The 21186-nt window shown below is 45.6% G+C and overlaps 1 protein-coding gene across 4 annotated transcripts in view; it reads right to left on the bottom strand.

Annotated features, from left to right (window-relative positions):
- Window positions 1-21186, bottom strand: part of Txndc11 (thioredoxin domain containing 11) — a 60320-nt gene that overhangs the window by 10874 nt on the left and 28260 nt on the right. For all 4 annotated transcript variants that reach the window (XM_078024658.1, XM_005327186.4, XM_078024656.1 and 1 more), the window contains 3 exons: window positions 5332-5444; window positions 2994-3194; window positions 240-1032 (listed from right to left, as the gene is read on the bottom strand). In XM_078024658.1, coding sequence (XP_077880784.1) covers window positions 240-1032; window positions 2994-3194; window positions 5332-5444 — 1107 coding nt within the window. The remainder of the gene's footprint in view (window positions 1-239; window positions 1033-2993; window positions 3195-5331; window positions 5445-21186) is intronic.

Consider the following 21186-nt stretch of genomic DNA (forward strand, 5'->3'; position numbering starts at 1 on the left):
GAGAGTTGGACTCTTACCCCCACAGGTTGATAAACTTATCCAAAGTTTGGGTGAGGAGGTTTCCGTTCGTTCTTTTAAGATTATGACTGATGGATAATGACGATGTCCAAGAGTCTACAGACCTAAGTGAGCCTCAGAGCTGCCAACCCCCCCAACCCAGTGCAACGAGCCCTCCCAATCAGAGTTACCTAGGCCAAGTTAGGCAAAACTTAGTGTGCTGGGGAAGCCACCTACAGTACCTAGGGTGAACTTCATGAGCGTTTGTTTTGGATCCAAGATATAGTGAGACTCTTCTTTCACGTCAACAATTGTGGCAAACTCTTTCACGTGCGTGGAGCTCGGAGCACCCAGCCTCTCTGCATATAACCAAAATAAGTTGGAATCCAGAAGGTAGATGTTCAGGGTCTTGTTGGTTCGGCAGCTCAGGCCGGTGAAGGTGGTGCTGGCCACGCCCACTTCAGGGAAGAGATACCTGTTCTCCTCAATGTGAGGAAGGGAGCTGGGGGCGGCGACCTCACATTTCTCCTCCAGGGAAGAGAATGCAAGGGCTGGGGTTTCAAAGACGCCTGTTTCAGAATCCATGAAGCTCACCACGCCCCTGTTGATGGTCCTGCAACATGCAGTGTAGTAGCTGAAAGGGCTATAGGAAGTTAAAAAGTTGCTGCACTCCATGCTGTCTGAAGCTGCGTGGTAGAAGGTCTGCTCCTTGAGGTAGAAGGAATCCAGGGCTGCCGCCATCTCAAAGAAGCTGCACTGTGGCATGCTGGCCGAGCTTGGCCTGAGGCCCCTGGCAGTCTGGTTGACACACAGCTCACAGACGTTGTGGGTCCTGGAGAAGGAGTGCCCCTGGGGCAGCACCACACTATTGCAGCAGGGGGACGCTGCCACCGGCGGTGTGTCCAGCAGTGGAGCTGGGGGCTGTGGCGCCAGGGACTGGAACACAGGTGTGTCCACCCGCCGCAGGTGCTGAAGTAGACGCTCCACCACCTGGTCCCCGTGACAGTTGTTGTACTCCAAGGCCACTTCGGTGATCTGAAAGAAAGGGCGAAGCTGGTGAGAGGCCGGCAGCTGCCTGGAAAGCACCCCCTCTGGGTGGCGGCGGAGCCAGGCGGGGAGGCCAGCCTCTGGCTGCAGCAGCCTTCCCAGACCTGCCCGGAGGCGGTGGTGCTCTTCATGACGTGCCATTCTAATGACAAGCAGTGAGCACTTTTTGTTTTGTTTATTTATTTATTTTTCGAGACAGAAGGGGTCCTGGGGATGTCTTAGCCCACTGTATGAGAGGAGAGGGAAGGGCTGAGGCCAGGACTTAAGTCCAGGCTTCAGGGAACAGAAAGAGAAGTGAAATCCCTCAACTGCTAAGGGAGAGCACGCTCCTTTACACCAGCAGAACTCCTCCACAGGGTCTTCTTTCTACATCTTCATTAATGAGTCTAAAGACTTCCCAAACAAGCGCATCAAGTACTTCACAACAGGCTGGGCGCAGTGGCACATGCCTGAATCCCAGCAGCTCAGGAGGCTGAGGCCCAAGGATCTAAAGTTCAAAGCCAGCCTCAGCAACTTAGCGAGACGCCAAGCAACTCAGTGAGACCCTGTCTCAAAATACAATGTAAAAAACAGTGGGTGATGTGGTTCAGTGCCCCTGAGTTCAATCCCCAGTAACAACAAGAAAAACGTATTTCACAACATTCACAATTCCATAAAGTCCTGTCTCACGGGAGGTCAGCAATCCAGCCCATCCTGAACCACACTCACTTATCTCACCTACCCTATGAGCCGACCTCTTCCTTGTCCTGTACCAACTTCTCTGGGAAAACGGCAGCATCACGCAAGAAACTGGGCTGGTCTTCAATTTCTCCTGTGTGGGCATCGCCTGCCTTACACGCAGCCTGCTCTGACGTGGGCGTGCTTGGCAGCCCCTCCTGTCCACAGCCACTGCCTCAGTCAGATGCTCCACCTGAACTCAGACACCACCTCTCCCTGCAGTAACTGAAGCTTCACACTGCCCCACTCTATTTTCAAAAATATGATCCCAAGGTCGACAACACTCCTTGGCCAGATGACATCTAATGGGTCCCCACAAGCTCTGGACAAACCCAACCTGGCCCACTGGCCTTTCCGTTCTCCATGCCTTGCCTTCACAGAGGCCAGGACGGGCCTCCCCATCTTCCCAAGACTCGGCACTGGGTGGCCGCTTCAGCAAACCTCACTCTCTATACCTTGGGACGAGCTGGTGTCCGTGTCCACACCTCCAGGGCCCCTACAGCCTTTCTAATCCCTCTGGCCCAGGCTTATTTATGGATGCCATAGGCAGGGAACACATTTGATTTATCCTGCTAACCCTGGGGCTAGCACAGAGTCAAGCAGCTAACAAATGTTCTGTTACCTAGAAGGGTCAGCAGTTTATGTATATATATATATTTTCACAAGATTCTTCCATTTCCAAGCTGAGTATCTTTACCCCGTCGCTCTGACCCTTGTACAGAGGGCAGCCTGGGGAGGGGGTGAAAACCACTCTGGCTCTCTGTGAGACAAGGAAGTTGAGGGTAAAAGCAGAGTCCCAACATCACTACTGCTGCTCCCAGCTACTGGGCTGTGCACATCTTTTCTGCTGACACTAGGATGGCCAGGCGGGCAGTCTGGCCAGCTCCCTCCCAAGAGTGGCATTTCCTAGGCCACGCCAACTCCACTGAGTTCCCGTCGCTCCTGCCTCAGGAAGGGGAGGCTTGGTCTTTCTCTGGAGGGGTGGTCTGACCTCCCTTCCACCTGCTCTCCCCAGACCTGAGCAGCTGTTCACAGTGTGGCCAGAGAGACTGGGGTGGTCCCTGTCCAAGGCACAGGCTCCCGAGTCCACTGAGAGGAGGGCGCGCAGCCATGGACAGCCATTCCTGGCATCCACTGGGCTACCAGGTCAACGCTCCTGGTGGTGGAGCAGAGAGGGCGAGCGAGTGGGTTCTGCCACCCTGCTGCCTCTGACCACGCACGCGGCGGCTTACCTCATCTATTAAAGGGTGACTTTCGGCTAAGGGGTCAAAAGGTAGGAACAGAAAAAGTGCTGGTCCTTTCTTGAGCTCATTATGCAGCAGGAGACTCTTGCCTCCGTGGGGCCGCAGCCATCGGAAGAGTGTCTCGCGGTTCTCCGAGGCCCACTTGTAGATGTTCTCGGCCGTGTAGTTCAGGACCTCCCTGGGGAAGACCTGCGGAGGAGGAGAGCACAGAGGTTCAGGGGCTGGGTGAGACAGGGCCACACCAGAGTGCACCGCGCCGTCCTTCAGAGCCCACGCTGCCCCAGGAGTGAGCAACCGAGGGGCTGCCAGGCCAGCACCCCACCCACAAGACCTTGGCCACAGGGGCAGAGTGACAGTGGTGGCAGGAGTGCCTCCTCCCCTCAGACAGACCCAAAAATAACCTCTCCTGCCTGATGGTGGCCACAAGGACCGCTACTAGCCCGACCCAGGAGAGCTGTGAGACCTCACTATGCATCTACACAAGGACTGACTCCTCTGCAGGAACAGGAATTATGGAGTCAACAACGTGTTAGATTTTTACCGCAGTCCTGAAGGCCTGTCCCCAAGGCAGGGACAGAGCTCCTGTGAGGCAGAGGCTGCACCAGGTTGGCTCACAGGTTCCCCTTAGTGCCTGGAGGACCTGGCGCAGCAGGGACTCTGCAGGCCTGCGCAGGGACCAGGTGGCCTGAACGTGGCCTGAACACATACGTTCAAGGCTTTGGCTCACACCTGGTGCGAATACACGAAGCAAAGAGACACTCGGTTTTTGCCTTGCTTTTCTACAACAACCAATATAGGTGAACATAAAATTATTCCTTAAAAGTCCAGTGATATAACCCACTGGTTTCAAAGGGAATTTCCAAAGAGGTGCTGTAGAGGACTTCACAATGAGATATTTGATACCCCTAAAATGGAAATTTAAGTTTCCCCACAATGAAGATGTCCACTCTTTTGTGTTTTACGTTACCATCCCCAAACGTGCCATTTGGTAGATGAAGACTACTGCTGAACCAGCCAACCTTAAGAACTATCTGATTAAGGCAGCAAACCTGGAGCTGGGCTGCGGCTCAGTGGTGGAGCGCTTGCCTTGCATGTGTGAGGCCCTGGGTTCCATCCTCAGCACCACACACATACACACATACACACATACACAAATATATTTTTTGAAGCAGTAAACCTGATCTCTTTTATAGTGTCACCTCACAGCTGTACCTTTTTTCTCTATCCATCTAAAATTTCTTCCTCAGTACCTTTTACTATAAATAAATGTGATACACTTAGGCCAGGAATGAAGAATGTAAGAAAATGACAGCTAGCAAAAGCAGAGGAAGTCACAAGAAGCTCAGGCACAAGAAGAGTGGCGGGCATGGAGAGACCATGGCAGCAGTGGTGCTGAGGGGGCGTGGGAGCCTGAAAACACTCAGACCCCATCATCAATGACTCTGCTGGGAGAGCACGCATATAAACTGCAAGAAGCGAGGCACAACATCTGGAATACTAGAGATACAGAGAAGCCAGGTGATGGGCAGGCAGGGGACCCCAGAGGGCCTGGCGGCACCTGTGAAGGCACATGACCCACTAGTTGAGCCACGGGAGCCCAGGCTTACAGGGGACAGGCCTTACTCTGAGTAAGGGCTATCAACCATCATATGTCCTGTAAGCCCCTGACACTGTGATGAAGTCAGAGAGACAGAGAGCGCCCAAGAGCGCCATCACCAAGCGCACGTCGGTGATGTGACTAAGGAAGCAGCCGTCAACAGAGAAGCACAGGACTGCATAGGACACAGGTCAACGCTCAGAAACAGCTGAGTGGAGGCTACCCCACCAAAAAGCAAAAATATCAGGGAACAAAGGAGACAACGGAGAACCGAGGATCTCTAGGGTGAGAAGTCATCGACTTCTTCCTCTGACTGGTCAACTTAAAAAATCCATTATATCAGCAAAGGAGAAAAGCATGTCTCATGACCACCCTTCATGAAAGACAGGAATGAATAAAGAACACCCCTCGCCCAGTGGAAGCTCAACCTCTGTGAACAAGGGCCAAAGAAACAGCTCTCCAAACAGAGGGACTGCATTGCACCTAGAGGGAAACTAACCAGGCTACACTAAAATCTAAGAACATAAACAGAGAACTGCTGAGTATTACGCTCCTGAGCTCCTGAGCCCTATAACGCGTGGACTCTGACCCAGGAGTGGGGTGCTGGTCTGCAGGAGCGTTCAGCCTGCACATAAGAGCACTCATGGGTCAGCCATTCTCACAGGAGCCTGTGGCCCACGCAAGTTAAGAACCACTGCTCTAATACAAACGCAATTTCAAAATACTTACAAGTGATGTGTTGAAATGTCTATGTAAATACACACTTCCAGAGTGTACTAAGGATACCAGTTTCGCAAGATGTTTATTTGTGATAACCCCAAATCGTACTGTTCCTAGGTAATCTGAAACAGAAAATTTTCCTTTATTAAAGAAAAGGCCTAGGCCTCGACACAACCACAAACCCAATGATCACGTCCTGATGACAAGTCCCCTAGTGCAAGGCTCTTCCTGCTAACCTAGCCTAGGCAGGAAGGAGAAGGAGCTGTGGGGACCCTCCTCAGACAGACTGCAACCCATCCAGCATCGCGTCTACCCCTGAGAGGAGCATCTCTCGCAGGGCTTGCACTGAGGACCCACTGCATCGTCTACGAGGCTCGGACCTGCCCCCCTTGCTCACAAGGGCCACCTCAGGGCCACGGCGGCTGCTATACTCTCGGGACGCTTCCCATGGCTGGCTCTTTGGCCTCATTCATCTCCACTCCCACCTTCTTCAACAAGCCTTCCCTGACCACCCACCTCTCCTCAAACACCCAGGGAGAGGGTCCACAGGGGACGGTGGTCCCTCCCTGCTCAGGCACTTTCCTTACTACTATCCTATTTTTCATAGCACTTATTAATGTCTACACAATCTTATTCATTTATTTAGATTTTCCTTGGTCCAACTTCCTCTTCAGAATGTAAGTGCTGTGAAATATAAATCCTGTGAATGTTTACTGCCTGGGATACGTATATAAGAGACTGACAAACATTTATTAAGTGAGCAAATCTAGCATATACAATCAGTAAGAAAAAGAAAATGGTTAAGACAGGCAAACCACAGGAAAGGAAATGTACATGGCTGATAATTGCATGGAAATGCACTCAGCCTCACACTATCTCAGGAAAGCAAAATAAAACAAAATGTCACTTTTTACTTCAAATAGCCCAAATTTAAGACATAGGAAATGTGAAGCGAGCAGGGAATGCTCCCATACAAGGCTGGCAGAATCGGGAAGGCGGGCACAGCCAAGTGGGAGAGCAGCTTGTGGACTGCTTGCAACGAAGAGGGACACAGCCAGCAACCTCCACATGTGTGCATCAGGTGCCTGCAGATGTGAGGAACTCCAAGGCAGAGCTAGCGGCACTGCAGGAACAGATCTCGACGACACATGTGACAGAAAAAACAAGTGAAGATGCCAAGCATACCTTTTATGTTAAAAAAAATAAAAAGAACTCACATTTGTAAAACAGTATTTTTCCTCATAGGTGCACATATTTAGAAATGTAAAAAACCCGAAAGGAAGGTGTGTTGGCATGTGCCCCTAGCCCCAGCTGAGGAAGGAGGCTGACTTGAGCCCTGGAGTTCAAGAACAGCCCAGGCAACACAGAAAAACCCTATTTCGAAAAAACAAAAACAAATCAAAAAAGATTCTGAGCCAGACATGGTGGTGCACTCCTATAATTCCAGCAACTTGGGAGGCTGAGGCAGGAAGATCACAAGTTCAAAGTCAGCCTCAGCAACTTAGCAGACCCCACCTCAAAAAAATAAAAGGGGTGGGGATGTGTTTCAGTGGTAAGCACCCCTGGGTTAAACCCTCAGCGTGCGTGCGCGCGCGCGCGCACACACACACACACACACACACACACACACACACACGATTCTGAAAGGTTAACAGAACTGGTTTGATGTTGAGGGACAGAGATGAATGAGGACTTCTGGGGTGACACTTTTGACTTCCTTCCACAAAGCACATAACACTGTAATAGCTATGTGATCATGAAGTATTTAGTGTTAAGAAGGACAGATAAGATAGTGGAGGAAAAAGTACCTTCCTTCCTAACCCCTTTCTGCTCTATTAGCAGACGTTACACAAAATCAGTTCAACTTTAAACTTACAAAGTTCCATCCAAATGTCTGAGGTAAAAACACAAAGGTAGTAAACACAAGCAATCTCTGGGTCAACCTTGAGTCCATCCTCCTTCCCTTGGGAAGGAGCAGCTGACGGCACGAGGTGGGATGACGTCCACCTTCTGTCACCATGGATAATCTTTAACACAAACGTGACGAGTAGTTTAAAATGGCACAGAAGAAATAGCAGGAAAAAGAGCCAAAAATTAGAGACTAATGGCTTGTGGTGAAGCAGGGCTGAGAGGCCTGGTGTCCCCCGGTGGGTTCTGACGGGACCCTTGCTGCAGTAATGGTAAACCTAACTGTGCTGCACGAGAACCTGGAGCCAGAGGGTGAGGGAGAGAACCCACCTGAGCAACTGGAAAGTGCCGCCCCCCAAATGGGTGCTGTCGAACAGGACAGGCAGGACTGTCTGCAATTGCCAGAAATCTCCTTCACAAATGTGTTTCTCACAGTGGTATAAATCAGCAATTCGGAGACTACTACTTTGTTTTTTATTTTGTGAGTAAATGTATTATCAATGATGAGCTCCGGGGTTCTCACTGAGGGAGTAAGAAGGCACACAGGAGAGGGGCTGGGTTGTGGCTCAGTGGCAGAGCACTTGCCTAGCATGTGTGAGGCACGGGGTTCAATCCTCAGCACCACATAGAAATAAATAAAAAATCAATGTACATCAACAACTAAAAAAAAAAAAAAAAAAAAGGCGGCGGCACGTGGGAGAGGGAAGGCTAAAATGAATGCTGTGGTGCCAGGATGGCAGCAGAGAGTTACATAAAGCACATGACATGTGACCTGGAAATGCAGATGCACGCACACACTCATGCAGGAATTGCCTACTGCTGCCTGATGAGAAGACCTTAACGCAAGGTCACCCCACCCAACACTTGCCTTCCAAACACCAATCTCTAATAAAAGGAAAAGGCTCTCGGTGAGGAGATTGGTTCCAGAGCTGGGACAGAGGAAGTACAAGCCTGAAATTTCTTGTATTAAAACAAAGAAGTGCTCATAAGAGATGGGGGCTTGAAAAACATACATTGGAGAAAAGAGCCTTTTTCAAAAATGGTGCTAGGACCAGGCAGGTTGGCACACATCTATAATCCCAGCAGCTTGGGAGACAGAGGCAGTAGGACTGCAGGTTCAAAGTCAGCCTTGGCAACTTAGCAAGCCCCTAAGCAACTCAGTGAGACCCTGTCTCAAAATAAAATCTGGGGATGTCAAGCTCCAGTAAACAAACAAACAAACAAAAAGGTACTAGAAAACCGGTTTTCCACATGTAGAATAAGACTAGACTCCTACCTCTCACCCTGCACAAAAGTCAACTTCAAATGGACCAAAGACCTAGGAGTTAGATCAGAAACTATGCAACTCCCAGAAGAAAACGTGGGTCAACACTCGAGCTTTTAGACACAGGCAGTGACTTTCTCAATGGAAATCATGCCAAGCATTAACAAATGGGATGGAAATCATGCCAAGCATTAACAAATGGGATGGCAGCAAATTAAAAGCTTCTGCAGGGCTGGGGTTGTGGCTCAGTGGCAGAGCACTTGCCTCGCATGTATAAGGCACTGGGTTCAATCCCCAGCACCACATAGAAATAAATAAATGAATTAAAGGTTCTGTGTCCATCTACAACTAGAAAATATATATATATATTAAAAAAAAGAAAGCTTCTGCACAACAAAGAAAACAATTAGGAATGTGAAGAGAGAACCTACAGGATGGGAGAAAATCTTTTCTAACTACTTTCTAACAGAGGATTCATATTTAGAATATATGAAGAACCCCAAAAATGTAACATCAAAAAACCAAATAACCCTTTAAGTAAATGGGCAAATTAAATAAACAGACACTTCTCAAAAGAAGAAATACAAATAGCCAATAAATGTACAAAAAAATTTTCAGCAACATTAGCAACTAGGGAAATGCAAATAAAAAAAAAAACTACACTGCACACCTCACACCAGTCAGAATGGCAGCCATTAAGAATAATAAAGAGGGGCTGGGGATGTGGCTCAAGTGGTAGTGCGCTCGCCTGCCATGCGTGCGGCCTGGGTTCGATCCTCAGCACCACATCCCAACAACGATGTTGTGTCCGCTGAGAACTAAAAAATAAATATTAAAAATTCTCTCTCTCAAAAAAAAAAAAAAAAAAAAGGAGAGCTGCTTTAAAAAAATAAATAAAAATAATAAAGAGGGGCTGGGGATGTGGCTCAAGCAGTGGCGCGCTCGCCTGCCATGCGTGCGGCCCAGGTTCAATCCTCAGCACCACATACCAACAAAGATGTTGTGTCTGCTGAAAACTAAAAAATAAATATTAAAAAAATTCTCTCTCTCTCTCTCTCTCTCCCCGCCCCCTTCTAAAAAAAAAAAAAAAAAAAAGAAGAAGAAGAAAGAAAAGTGCTGGAGAGGATGTGGAGAAAAAGAACACTTTTCTGCTGTTGGTGGGAATGTAAATTAGTACAACGGCTATGGAAATCAGTAAGGAGGGTCCTCAAAGACTAGGCCTGCAAGGACCATATGACCCAGTTACACCACTCTTCAGTACTATCCTAAAGAATGAAAGTCAGCCTCCTACAGTGACACATGCATACCCACGTTTACAGCAGCACAATTCACAATGGCCAAACTATGGAGCCAGCTTAAGTGTCCATCAATGGATGAATGGATAAAGAAAATGTGGTATATGTACACAGGGGAGTTTTTATCCAACCATAAAGAATGAAATCATACCATCTACAGGTAAATGGATGGAACTAGAGACCATTATGTCAATGAAATAAGTCAAACTCAGAAGGTGAAAGGTCATATGTTTTCTCTCATATGTGGAAGCTAGAGAAGAAAAAATAAAAGAAAGGTGAGGAGGAGGATCTCAAGAATATCAAAAGGAGATCAACCACAACAACAAAAAAAGGAGATCAACAGACAAAAGGGACCAGAGGGTGGAAGGAGGGGAGGAAGGGGGGAAGTGCTAGGGAGTAATACTGGCCAAATTATATTGTTATACTGTGTGCATATATGAATATGTGACAACAAATCTCATTATTATATATAACTGTGGTGCACTAATAAAATATGTGCAAAGAGAAAATAAAATCTAGGATGAAAATATATGGACTTATCCAGGACACCAGAGCCAACCCAAGGCATTCCTAATGGTCAATGCTGGAACAACCTGAATAAAATAAAAAGTGATGGCACTAAGGTGAAATAAACATCTGTCTCCATAAGATTATTACTAAGGGAGAAGAGTCAGCTTGTTTTCTCCAGTGCCAGGGCACTCTACCACATAGATACACTCTCAGCCATGTTGTTGTTATTATTTTGCAGTGCTGAGGATGGAACCGAGGGCCATATGCACACTAGGCAAGTGCTCTACCACTGAGCAACACTCCCAGCCACCCAAGGTATTTATTAATTACAAAGGAAAAGACAGTAAATTCTCACTGGAGAAACCCAGCAGACACTACCTTAACTAAGTGATGAAGGTTACTACCACCAGTAGAAGATACGCTGACATAATGAACCTTTGAAAGTGGCATGAGAGGATATATTTCTGTGGCATTCTTGGGAAGACGCACACCCTTGTGCCAATCCACAAGAAACATTAGACAAACCAGAACTGGGGGACTTTCTATAAAATACCTGAGCAGTGTTCTTCAAAAGTGCCAGTCTCCCAGCATCTTGAGAGGCTGAGGCAGGAGGATCTCGAGTTCAAAGCCAGCCTCAGCAACTTAGCGAGGCACATAGCAACTCAGTGAGAGACACTGTCTCTAAATAAAATACAAAATGGGGCTAGGGATGTAGCTCAGTGGTTGAGCACTCCTGGGTTCAATCCTCAGTACCAAAAAAAAAAAAAAGTGTCAACACTCATGAAAGACAGAGGAATTGTCGGAGGTCAGGTGACTAAGGAGAAAAACTAACCAACTGCGCTGTGAGATCCCAGATGGCATCTGTCTGTTTTAATACTAGTGGGAACACCGGGAAAATTCAAAGACGGACAGAAGTGTGGTTAACAGTACTGCAGTGATGCTAATTTCTTACCTTTTCCAAAAGCCATATATCTGTGTTTATTTCTTAGTTTTTACAAGATCACCATACCACATAAATGAACACATGTTAATAATGGGGACAGCTTGGGGAGGCAGGTAATCAGGGAAATCTCCGCTCAATGTCTGCAGCCTTTCTGTAAGTATAAAAGTAGTTCCTGATTCAATCTTTTTCTTTTGGTGGTGCTGGGGATCAAAGCCTTGTGCATGACAGGCAAGTGCTCTACCACCAAGGCTGCTGCTCTACCCAGCAGCTCTTAATTTTTTTTTTTCTTAATGGTACAACATGTGCCATTTCCAGGGCTGTCATAGAAAAAGCAAGACCTAAGAAACACTAAGAATTGGTAGAACCCAAACATCACTGTTCAGAGGAAAAGGCTGGACATTGGTGGACAGCCACAGTTAAAACGCAAGAAAAAGCAGCCAGGAAGGACACTCATTTGACAGTCTGCCAAAGTCACCAACTGGTCTACTGGGGCAGAGGAATAAGAAGTGACAGCCTGGCCCCAAAGCTGAACGAGGACATTTAAAAATCATTTTAACTCCATTAACAAGAATGGACAGTCTGCCTGCACAAAACAATCCTACCACACTCACACCCTGCAGTTTCAAACCTTGTTTTTTCACTGGTAAAGAGATGGACAAAAATCACACCTGTATGGAAGTTCCTGTTACAGCGGGAATCTTGTGGTCTCATGAGAACAAAGAGTGCGTGGTTAGCAGAGCAGGCTCACAGTGCAAGGGGGAGGCAAGGAGACAATACTCCCCTGCCCGCGGTCAGAGCACCTCCTGGGAGAGGGGGGCACTGGTCCTTCCACAATAGGGGTCTTGATCATTTACAAAATAAATACTTTTGTCCTAAACATAATGAGGCTTCAATATTTTAAGAACTTTGAGTACTGTGAATACTTAATTTAAAAAGTTCTCAATCTATTTCATTCACCTGATAACATGCCAGCTTGAGATCTCTACTAATCACAGTGACAGGCAGCATCAAAGAGCACTGTGAGGGGCTGGGAGGTGACCCGGTGAGTGTTCAGTGGTGAGCACATGTGAGGCAATGGGTTCGATCCTCAGCACCACATAAAAATAAATAAATAAAGGTACTGTGTCTGTCTACAACTAAATTTTTTTTTTTTTTTTTAAAGAGAGAGCACCGTGAGCTGAGCATGGTGGTGCACATCATAACCTCAGCAACCAGGGAGGCTGAGGCAGGGAGGGTTGCAAGTCCAAGATCAACCTAGCAACTTAGTCCCTATGCAACTCAACAGCTCCCATCGAAGGGTGTACCTGCAGGGGACGGTGCATCCACCTTATTACAGAACTGCTTCCCCTGAAGTCCACAGCTGCACTGTCTAGGTGGCAGCCTCGAGCCACAGGTGGTACTGAGCCCTTGAAATGCAAACAATTGGAACTAAATCTATTTAATTTTGAAGTGACGATTTAGCTGTTGGAAAACCTTTCTGTTTAAATCAACTTGGGTATGTCAGACTTTTTTCAAATATAAGTTTTATAAAATCTAAATATACATAAAGCATTTCCAATAAAAATTTGGTGTTTAAATTGAGATGTGCTGTTAAATGTAAAGTATAAAAAGCATAAAATACGGGGCTGGGGTTATGGCTCAGAGGTACATGCTCGCCTACCATGAGTGAGGCACTGGGTTTGATCCTCAGCACCACATAAAAATAAAATAAAGATACTGTGTCCACCTATAACTAAAAAATAAATATGTTTTTAAAAGCATAAAATACGTTTTTAAAGACTGGGTTCAAAAACTAAAATAAGGTAACATCTCAATTTGATACTGATTACATGTTAAATGACAATCTAGATATAATAGGTTAAATAAAATACATTATTTCACCTGTTTCATTTAAATTTTTAATTGAAATTAACTATGTAATTCATATTATATTTTCACTGGACTATGCCAGGACAATGATGGTGAAAAAGCAAGATTTGTTTATGTCAGGAAGAAAATTAGACAGAAATAAGTTACTTCTCTCAGAGGCCTACAGCACCTGGTATAGAAAAGTGAGACCTGAAAGAACAGACACAGCCAGCACTGAACAGGGTGAGTCTGCAGGTTGACATCTGCTCTGCAGGAGACTTCTGTGTGAGCTAAGTTCTCAGGGACCATGGAGTTTCAGGACAAGAAACACACCCATAGAGATAACTGCTAACAAAATAAACCACAGTATACTTCAAAACTAAGTACAGCTAGACTGAGTCACATGACATTTAATCAGCATGACCAAGAAACCACTAAGTCCCTGGGGAAACTTCTCTACTTTTACGCTGGGAAACAGTGACATTCCAATAGGCAAACAAGTACCATGCACCACAGTGCCATCCATCTGCTTGGAAACAATCCTTACCTTATCCTACACTCTCAGTCATTTTTATTAATTTTTTGCTTCCCCACTCTTCTTTCCCAGGTTTTGGACAAGTTAGAAAAAGGGAAAACAAAGAATTATATATTAAAAAAAAGAATAAAAAACCACTCCGCTAACATTTCTATGCACTTCCTTAGTGATCCACGTTTCCAATGCTTCATAACCATTTACTGGATGATGACTCCATCACTTCCAATGATAAATACATCAATCAGGGACTGGGGATGTGACTCAAGTGGTAGTGTGCTAGCCTGGCATGCATGCAGCCCGGATTCAATCCTCAGCACCACATATAAGCAAAGATGTTGTGTCCACCAAAAACTACCAAATAAATATTAAAAATTCTCTCTCCCCTCTTTTAAAAAAAATGTTTTTAAAAAAATAAATACATCCATCAACTTGAAAAAACTTTCAAAGGCCTAAACAGAATACGAAAATCCTTGTTTTCAAAGTATAAACTATTGCTATTATTGCATTTTCCCCCTAGAAATGTGACTTCGAGGCTCATACATTTTCTAAACTCTTCATATAAAGCACAAGGCAATCATCTAGGAAAAAAAAAATCCTGACATCTGGGCACCACAGGCACATTCTGGTGCTTGCCAAGACACTGCTAAGTAAACACGTGACATCTTAGCCATGAGTTTCTTTCTTGTAAGTTAAGCATGAGAGAAAGAGCAATGTAGTTCCAAATAAATCATTTTTTGATAGAAGAAACAACAGAGCCATAAATGCATTGTCACATATATTTAAGGTCACAGTAAAATATATATCAGCTGTTTGTTCTCATTGAACAAATACCAAAACAATAGTAAATCAATCAATTCAAATACTTCCCTTGTATACATTTCAATTAAATTCCTTTCTTTTTGCTGTCAGAGAAGATAAGACCTCACAGTCTAACCTTGTCAGCTTAGACAGCCTCCTCCACTTGCTGCTTTCAGGTTCTTCTGTTCTAAGGGATCAGCTGTATGAACCCAAAGACCAGTGAGGAGTCGTGGCTGGGCTGTGGTCGGAGCAGGAAGCCTGCTAGGAACATGACTTGTTCTCAGGAGACCTAGTCCCTGCCTGTGGGAACTTCTCCTTCGGAAGGTATCACTAAAGCCCAAGGGAAAACGGGAAGCCAGCCCGAGCTGCTGAGTGCGGACAGCCTGCTAACGCACAACAGGAGTTCCAAGAAGGGAGTCGGTGGTAAGAACACCGCCTTTGATGCCCACGGGATGTGAGATGTCATGCCTGCTAGGCAATATGGAATCAATCTCCAGGACTTCAACTAGTCCTTGACAAATTAGCAAGGGGGATATTAACCAGAGAAAGGCATTACATTTAGAGCAGCTCCACAGGTAAGGCCAGGAGGGAAGCACCATATTGGGCCACCAGCCTCATCCTAGTGAAGCACAGTGGCCAGAGGCAGAATGGAGCAGGGCTGGAAAAGGTGAGCTCTGGACCACAGGTCTACTCCCATCTCAGCTCCTGCATTTACTGCTGTGTGACTGTATTAGTTTCCTGTCACTGCTATAACAAATTACCACAGACTGGGCTGGGGATGTGGCTCAAGCAGTAGCGCGCTTGCCTGGTGTGCGTGCGGCCCAGGTTCGATCCTCAGCACTACATACAAAACAAAGATGTTGTGTCCACCGATAAACCAAAGACAAATTACCACAGACTTAGTGGTATAAAACAACATACATTATCTTCAAGTTCTGGAGATCAGAAGACTAAAATGAGTTTCGTGAGCTGAAATCAACCCTGCCCTGTCAGCAGAGCATGATCCTTCTGGGGGCTCTAAGGATAATCTATTTTCTGGCCTTTTGTAGCTCCCAGAAGTTGCCCAAATTGCTTAGCTGCAGCCCCCTTCATCTTCAAAGCCAGAGAAGAAGGCTAGACAAGTCACATCACTCTGACATTGTTCTTCTGGCTCTCAATTCTGCTTTTAAGAATCCTTTCTATACAATGGAAATATTCCCTAGATAGCCCTGGGAACTCTCCCTACCTCCAGGTCAATTTGTCAGCAATATAATTCCTCCTTGCAGCTTAACAAATTTATAGGTTCTCTTTTATGGGAAGTTGTTATTCTGCCTACCACCTTGACCCCTGAGTAAGTTAACAGTCTCCTCAGAAGCTTAGTTTTCTCATCTGTAAACAGTCCCCACTTCAAAGAGTGATGGTAAAGATAGAGGTATAGTGCCGTCATGGAGGTGCTCAAATATCAGCTTGTCATGTACAACTGGTGCTACGAGTTTCTTTTTTGGTCTTAATTCTTACCTAGCAGTATTTTTAAAGCTTCAAAAATAAGTCATAATGGAAGTAAAATTATTTCTCATGAGCTGAGCATAGCTGAGCACACCTATAATTCTAGCCACTCAGGCTGAAGCAGGAGGATCACAAGTTAGAGGCTAGCCTCAGCAACTTGGTGAGGTTCTCAACAACTTAGTGAGACCCTATCTCAAAATAAAAAGTAAAAAGAGCTGGGGACATGGCTCAGTGATAAAGCATTCCATTCCTGGGTTCAATCTCTGCCACCCCCCCCCACCAAAAGAATTCTGTAGCTAACATAAACGCAATGTAGTTCAAAAGTCAGCTTTAGGTGTGGGAACAGGCACTGTGGAGTTGCGAACATGTTTATTCTAATGTATTAGCAAGCACCCAGAGGCTCTTAGAACAAGGCGGACAGTTTGAAGACTTCCGTCTATGAGTGAGAACTACAACAACCAATGAGATTATCTGAGAACACCACGTGGTCCTGGACCCTGTTCCACTTAGAGAGCATTGTTAAGACAAGGCCTCATCTGTAGATTCAAGGAGCCCAAAAAATAGATGAAGTAGTCTCTGAGTCAGCTTTGCTTGGTAGTGCTGTTTTCTCAAAGCCTTTAAGAACATTACACACTGCAAGAAGACCTACCTCCAGACCTCTTGATGTTGTGTAAAATTTGAAAACTGAACAGAAAATGCTCCAGAAAAGCTTTATTCATGAGTAAGGCTATGGAGCAGGACACCAGCAACCATAGCAGCAGTAGGCGCCTCTTGGTGGAGCAGAGGGACCTTACAATGCAATCAATTAATTCCTCTTGAAAAAAAAAAAAAATCTCTGGAACAGTAGATTGTTCCTCAGTATCTGGGGAGATTAGTTCCAGGACTCCCCACCCCTAGGATGCCAAAATCTGAGGATATTCAGTCCTCTCATTAAAATGGCACAGCTTTGACATATAACCTATATACACCTTCCCATGTAAATCATCTTTAGGTTATCTAGAATGCCTAATATAAATGGTATTTATATAAATGTTATAGTATATTGTTTAGGAAAACGTGACAAGAAAATATCTGTACATGTTTAATACAGATGGAATTTGTTCATTTATTTTTTTTCTTAAGACAGAGTCTCTTACTATGTTGCCCAGGCTGGCCCTGCACGCCTGGACTCAAGTGATTCTCTTGTCTCAGCTCCTTGAGTAAGAAATTTTTTTGAAATTATTTTTGATCCTTAGTTGAATCTAGGAAACAAGAGGGCCAACTGCATTTCCCAAAGATGATACTTAAAGAAACTAATGCCACAAGGTTTCCTTGTCATCTCCATTTAGAAATTCCCCAGGGAGAGGGCAGCTTATATTACCTTTAGGTACATCAGCCTGTTTTCAAGGTGACATTGAGGTTCCATCTGAATTTTAATTAATTCATTAGGATGTCAAGGACAATGAGAAGCCATTGGAGATAAAAATCTAAGAGTGGACCAGGCAGGGGCTCCACAGCCTTGGTGCAGCGATTCCCATGCATTCTTTGAGCAGCCCTGAAGGGCCAGGCAGGAGGAGATGCAGTGGTAGTATGCGGGTAGGACCCACAGGACTTTTTCTGTGGGCACTGGGGACTGAACTCGGGGTCCTCGACCACTGAGCCACATCCCCAGACCTATTTTGTATTTCAAGGTCTTACTGAGTTGCTTAGCACCTTGCTGTTGCTGAGGCTGGCTCTGAACTCACAATCCTCCTGCCTCAGCCTCCAGAGGCACTGGGATTATAGGCATGTGCCACTGGGCCCAGCTCCAAATGACTTTTAAAACCCCAGTTAAAATCTTTTCTCAAGTGTCCTTTAATAATCATTCATTGGGGCTGGGGTTGTAGCTCAGTGGTATAGAGTGCTTGCCTCACATGTGTGAGTCACTGGGTTCAATTCTCAGCACCACATATAAATAAATGAATAAAATAAAGGTCCATCAACACTAAAAAATATTTTTAAAAAATAATCATTCGTTGACCTTTTTAGCTACAACTATGGTCAAACAGACTATTAGAGCGATAGGGACAAGATGAGACGCTGGCTTCAAGGCGCTCAGCACACACTGTCTGAGCACAGCACTCCTCTTCTGCCTGGAGAAGACTCCGTGGCAGCAGGTATTGCTGCTACAGGGAGGGGACAAGGAAGACACCCAGAAGGGTCAGTGACTTGATTCCTATGCAGATGCTTTTTGGGGGGAGGGGTTACTGGAGTTTGGAACCCCTCCCCCAAAAGAAGTGCTTAAACACTGAGCCACATCCCCAGCCCTTTTTTATATTTCTATTTTGAGAGAGGGTCTCGCTAAATTGCTGAGGCTGGCTTTGAACTGGTGATCCTCCTGCTTCAGCCTCCAGAGCCACTGGGATCACAGGTGTGTGCCCCTGCGCCCGGCTGTACAGATGAATTCTAAAACAAAGTATTACAGACTTTAAGACTACCACTCCACTCACACAAAAAGTATTTCACACATGGTTTGGCCTTAAAAAACAAGCACCATCTTTACCTTCACCCTCCCCAAACTTTCAGATAGACAAACACAACAGAGAAAAGTCAAATATTAGGTTTCAAGCTTACAGACCCGACCGTAGCAGACAAAGGCCAAGGCAAGGCACTGGAGGCTTCCGGCCACTGTCTCACACCCCCCACCCGGGCTGCTCTGCTGCGCATCACTGTTGTAGGTCAGATGAAAAATAAGATCAAAATTTGCTGCAGATTTTCTTTTTTAAAACCATCGCCAGGGACTGGAGCGGAAGCTCCGTAGAGGGCACTGGCCTCACACGTGTAAGGCTGTGGGCTCACCCTCAGTGCTACGGCTCCTCCTCAGAACACCACAGCAACAAAACTGCCACATCGTCGCAGAAATGTGTCAACAGTTTACTAGCACATCATTCTATAGAAAATAATGAAATAACTGTAGGATGGGGGGGGAACCAAGCAACTTAAAAAAATGAGCCCTTAGGCTGGGGACAGAGCTCAGTTGGTAGAGTGCTTGCCTCGCACACACAACGCCCTGGGTTCAATCCCCAGCACCACAAACAGGAAAAGAAAAATGAGCCCTTTACCAAATTTTCTTTAGGTAAACAAATTGTGAAGGCTCCTGCGCATATGAAACAGTTCCAAGAAGAGCAGGCTCCCCAGTCGGGCAGAGCGGAGGACGCGAAAGGGGCACCCTTCAGGCTCAGGAAACACAACGACTATCATTCAGGATTGTGACGAGATCACACACTACCAAGAGACCCACAGACCTACTAGGAAAAATGAAAGGAGGGTTTGAGTAAATGAGGAATCATACTGTGAGCCTACAAAGGGAAGCTAAATGTTACGATCATGTCAACTCTCTTCTAGCCAATTTAGACATGTAATGTAATTACAACCAAAATCCTGTCAAAGGCCTGGATGTATAAAAAGAATATCCCACAAAACACAAGAATTAAAGGAAGTGGAGTCCACAGTTTACCATAGAATAACAGTTGATGAAGCAAGAAATTCAATTACATTCATTCATCTAAAAACAGACATCGAGACCAAGAGAAAACAAAGGAACAGGCCGGACTGTGTGGAAATAGGGACTCTGGTAAAGCAGGTATCGCCAAGATGAGGGAGAAAGGAAGCATCATTCTGTAAATGGTGCTAATCGATTAGCCAACAAGAAGGATGGGGGAAAAAAAATCAAGAGCTGTACATCTTGAGTCAAAATAGCCAGGTAGCGTACTTTGTAAATAACTTTCACATTTAAAAAAGAAGAAAGTTTTTTTTTTTGGGGGGAAAATTAATAAAAAGAACCAGGAATTTAACAACATGAAAATATACAATTGCTACATGAAGAATAATGATAGAACCAGGCACAGCAGGGCTCACCTCTAATCCCAGCTACTTGGGAGGCTGAGGCAGGAGGATCATAAGTTTGAGGCCAGCCTCAGCAACTTAATGAGAATCTGTCCCAAAATATAAAATAAAAAGAGGTGGGGATGTAGCTAAGGGTAGAGTGTCCAATACTAGAGGCTGGGGGGTGGGGATGAAACAGAAGAAGAAAGAAAAAAAGGGTGAAGGAGTAGAAAGAGAAGAGGAAGAGGAAGATGAAGGAGGAAGAGAAGGAGAAAAAGAAGCTAGGAAAATAAATAATGGACAGAAATATAACCAAGTATTCCTGCCCACACCACCTGCTACTGACAGACCAGCATCAAGGCTGAGATCCACAAGTAAAGGATACCAGTAATTGAGAGGAAAGGAAATAATTAAAAGAGAAGACAATTCATGTTATAATGTGGAGATGGGAAATGAATTTCCCCTAATTTTCTTTACTGTCAAGATATTCAACAAACAGCCTCAAGGCAGCAGTAAAGCACCACAGAACCAGGCCTTGCCACTCAGCCTTGGCATCCCCGGGGACATCCCTTACCACACAATACCGCACCCGGACGTGGGGCTTCATCTGTGGCACAGTGTCAAGTTCTCTGTAGACTGATGGCCAGTGGCTTCAAGAAACAAAAGGACAACTCAGAAAGGTGGCCACTTCTAAGGCAACTTGGAAGAGCCATTCAGTCGGGCTGGGGAAGTGGCTGCATGGTAGAGCCCGTGAGCCCCGAGTTCCTCTCCAGCGTGGGGAACACAAAACCCAACCAGCAAGCACAGGGAGCGTGTGTGCACGTGAAGCGAGGCATCGTGCTCTGTGCGACGGCGTCTGCTTCCTAGGCAGAGTCGAGCACTTCTTCAGCTCTGCCCTCTGAGCAAACATGAAGCTTGCTGCCCCTTCCTCAGGTCCGGATCTGTGTACCCTTTCTAAACAGGACATCCACCTAGAATTTACATGGGAAACTGCATCTTTTTTTTTTTAAGTGCATGTTTCTCTTTCTGCAAGCTGTTGTGAATAACAAGGAAAATACTATTTGACTTCAGAATAAGAAAAACAAAGTGGGAAAAGCCTAGATGCTCAAGGTAAGATTTATTTTAAGTAATCCTCCATGGTGTACATATTAGAGAAAACTGTCATTTCAAATTTGTCTTTTTTCTAAAAATGGTTCATTAAGCTTAAATGTAAATTTAGCACCCACACAAAAATGAGGTGGATAAAGATTAGTTAGATTGAATCTTTTTTTAAAAAGAGAGAGAGAATTTTAATATTTATTTTTAGTTTTCAGCGGACACAACACCTTTGTTTGTATGTGGTGCTGAGGATCGAATCCGGGCCGCACGCATGCCAGGCGAGCGCGCTACCGCTTGAGCCACATCCCCAGCCCCTAGAATGAATCTAAGTTTCCAT

This window comes from Ictidomys tridecemlineatus, chromosome 10, assembly GCF_052094955.1.
Source record: "Ictidomys tridecemlineatus isolate mIctTri1 chromosome 10, mIctTri1.hap1, whole genome shotgun sequence".
Taxonomy (NCBI): domain Eukaryota; kingdom Metazoa; phylum Chordata; class Mammalia; order Rodentia; family Sciuridae; genus Ictidomys; species Ictidomys tridecemlineatus.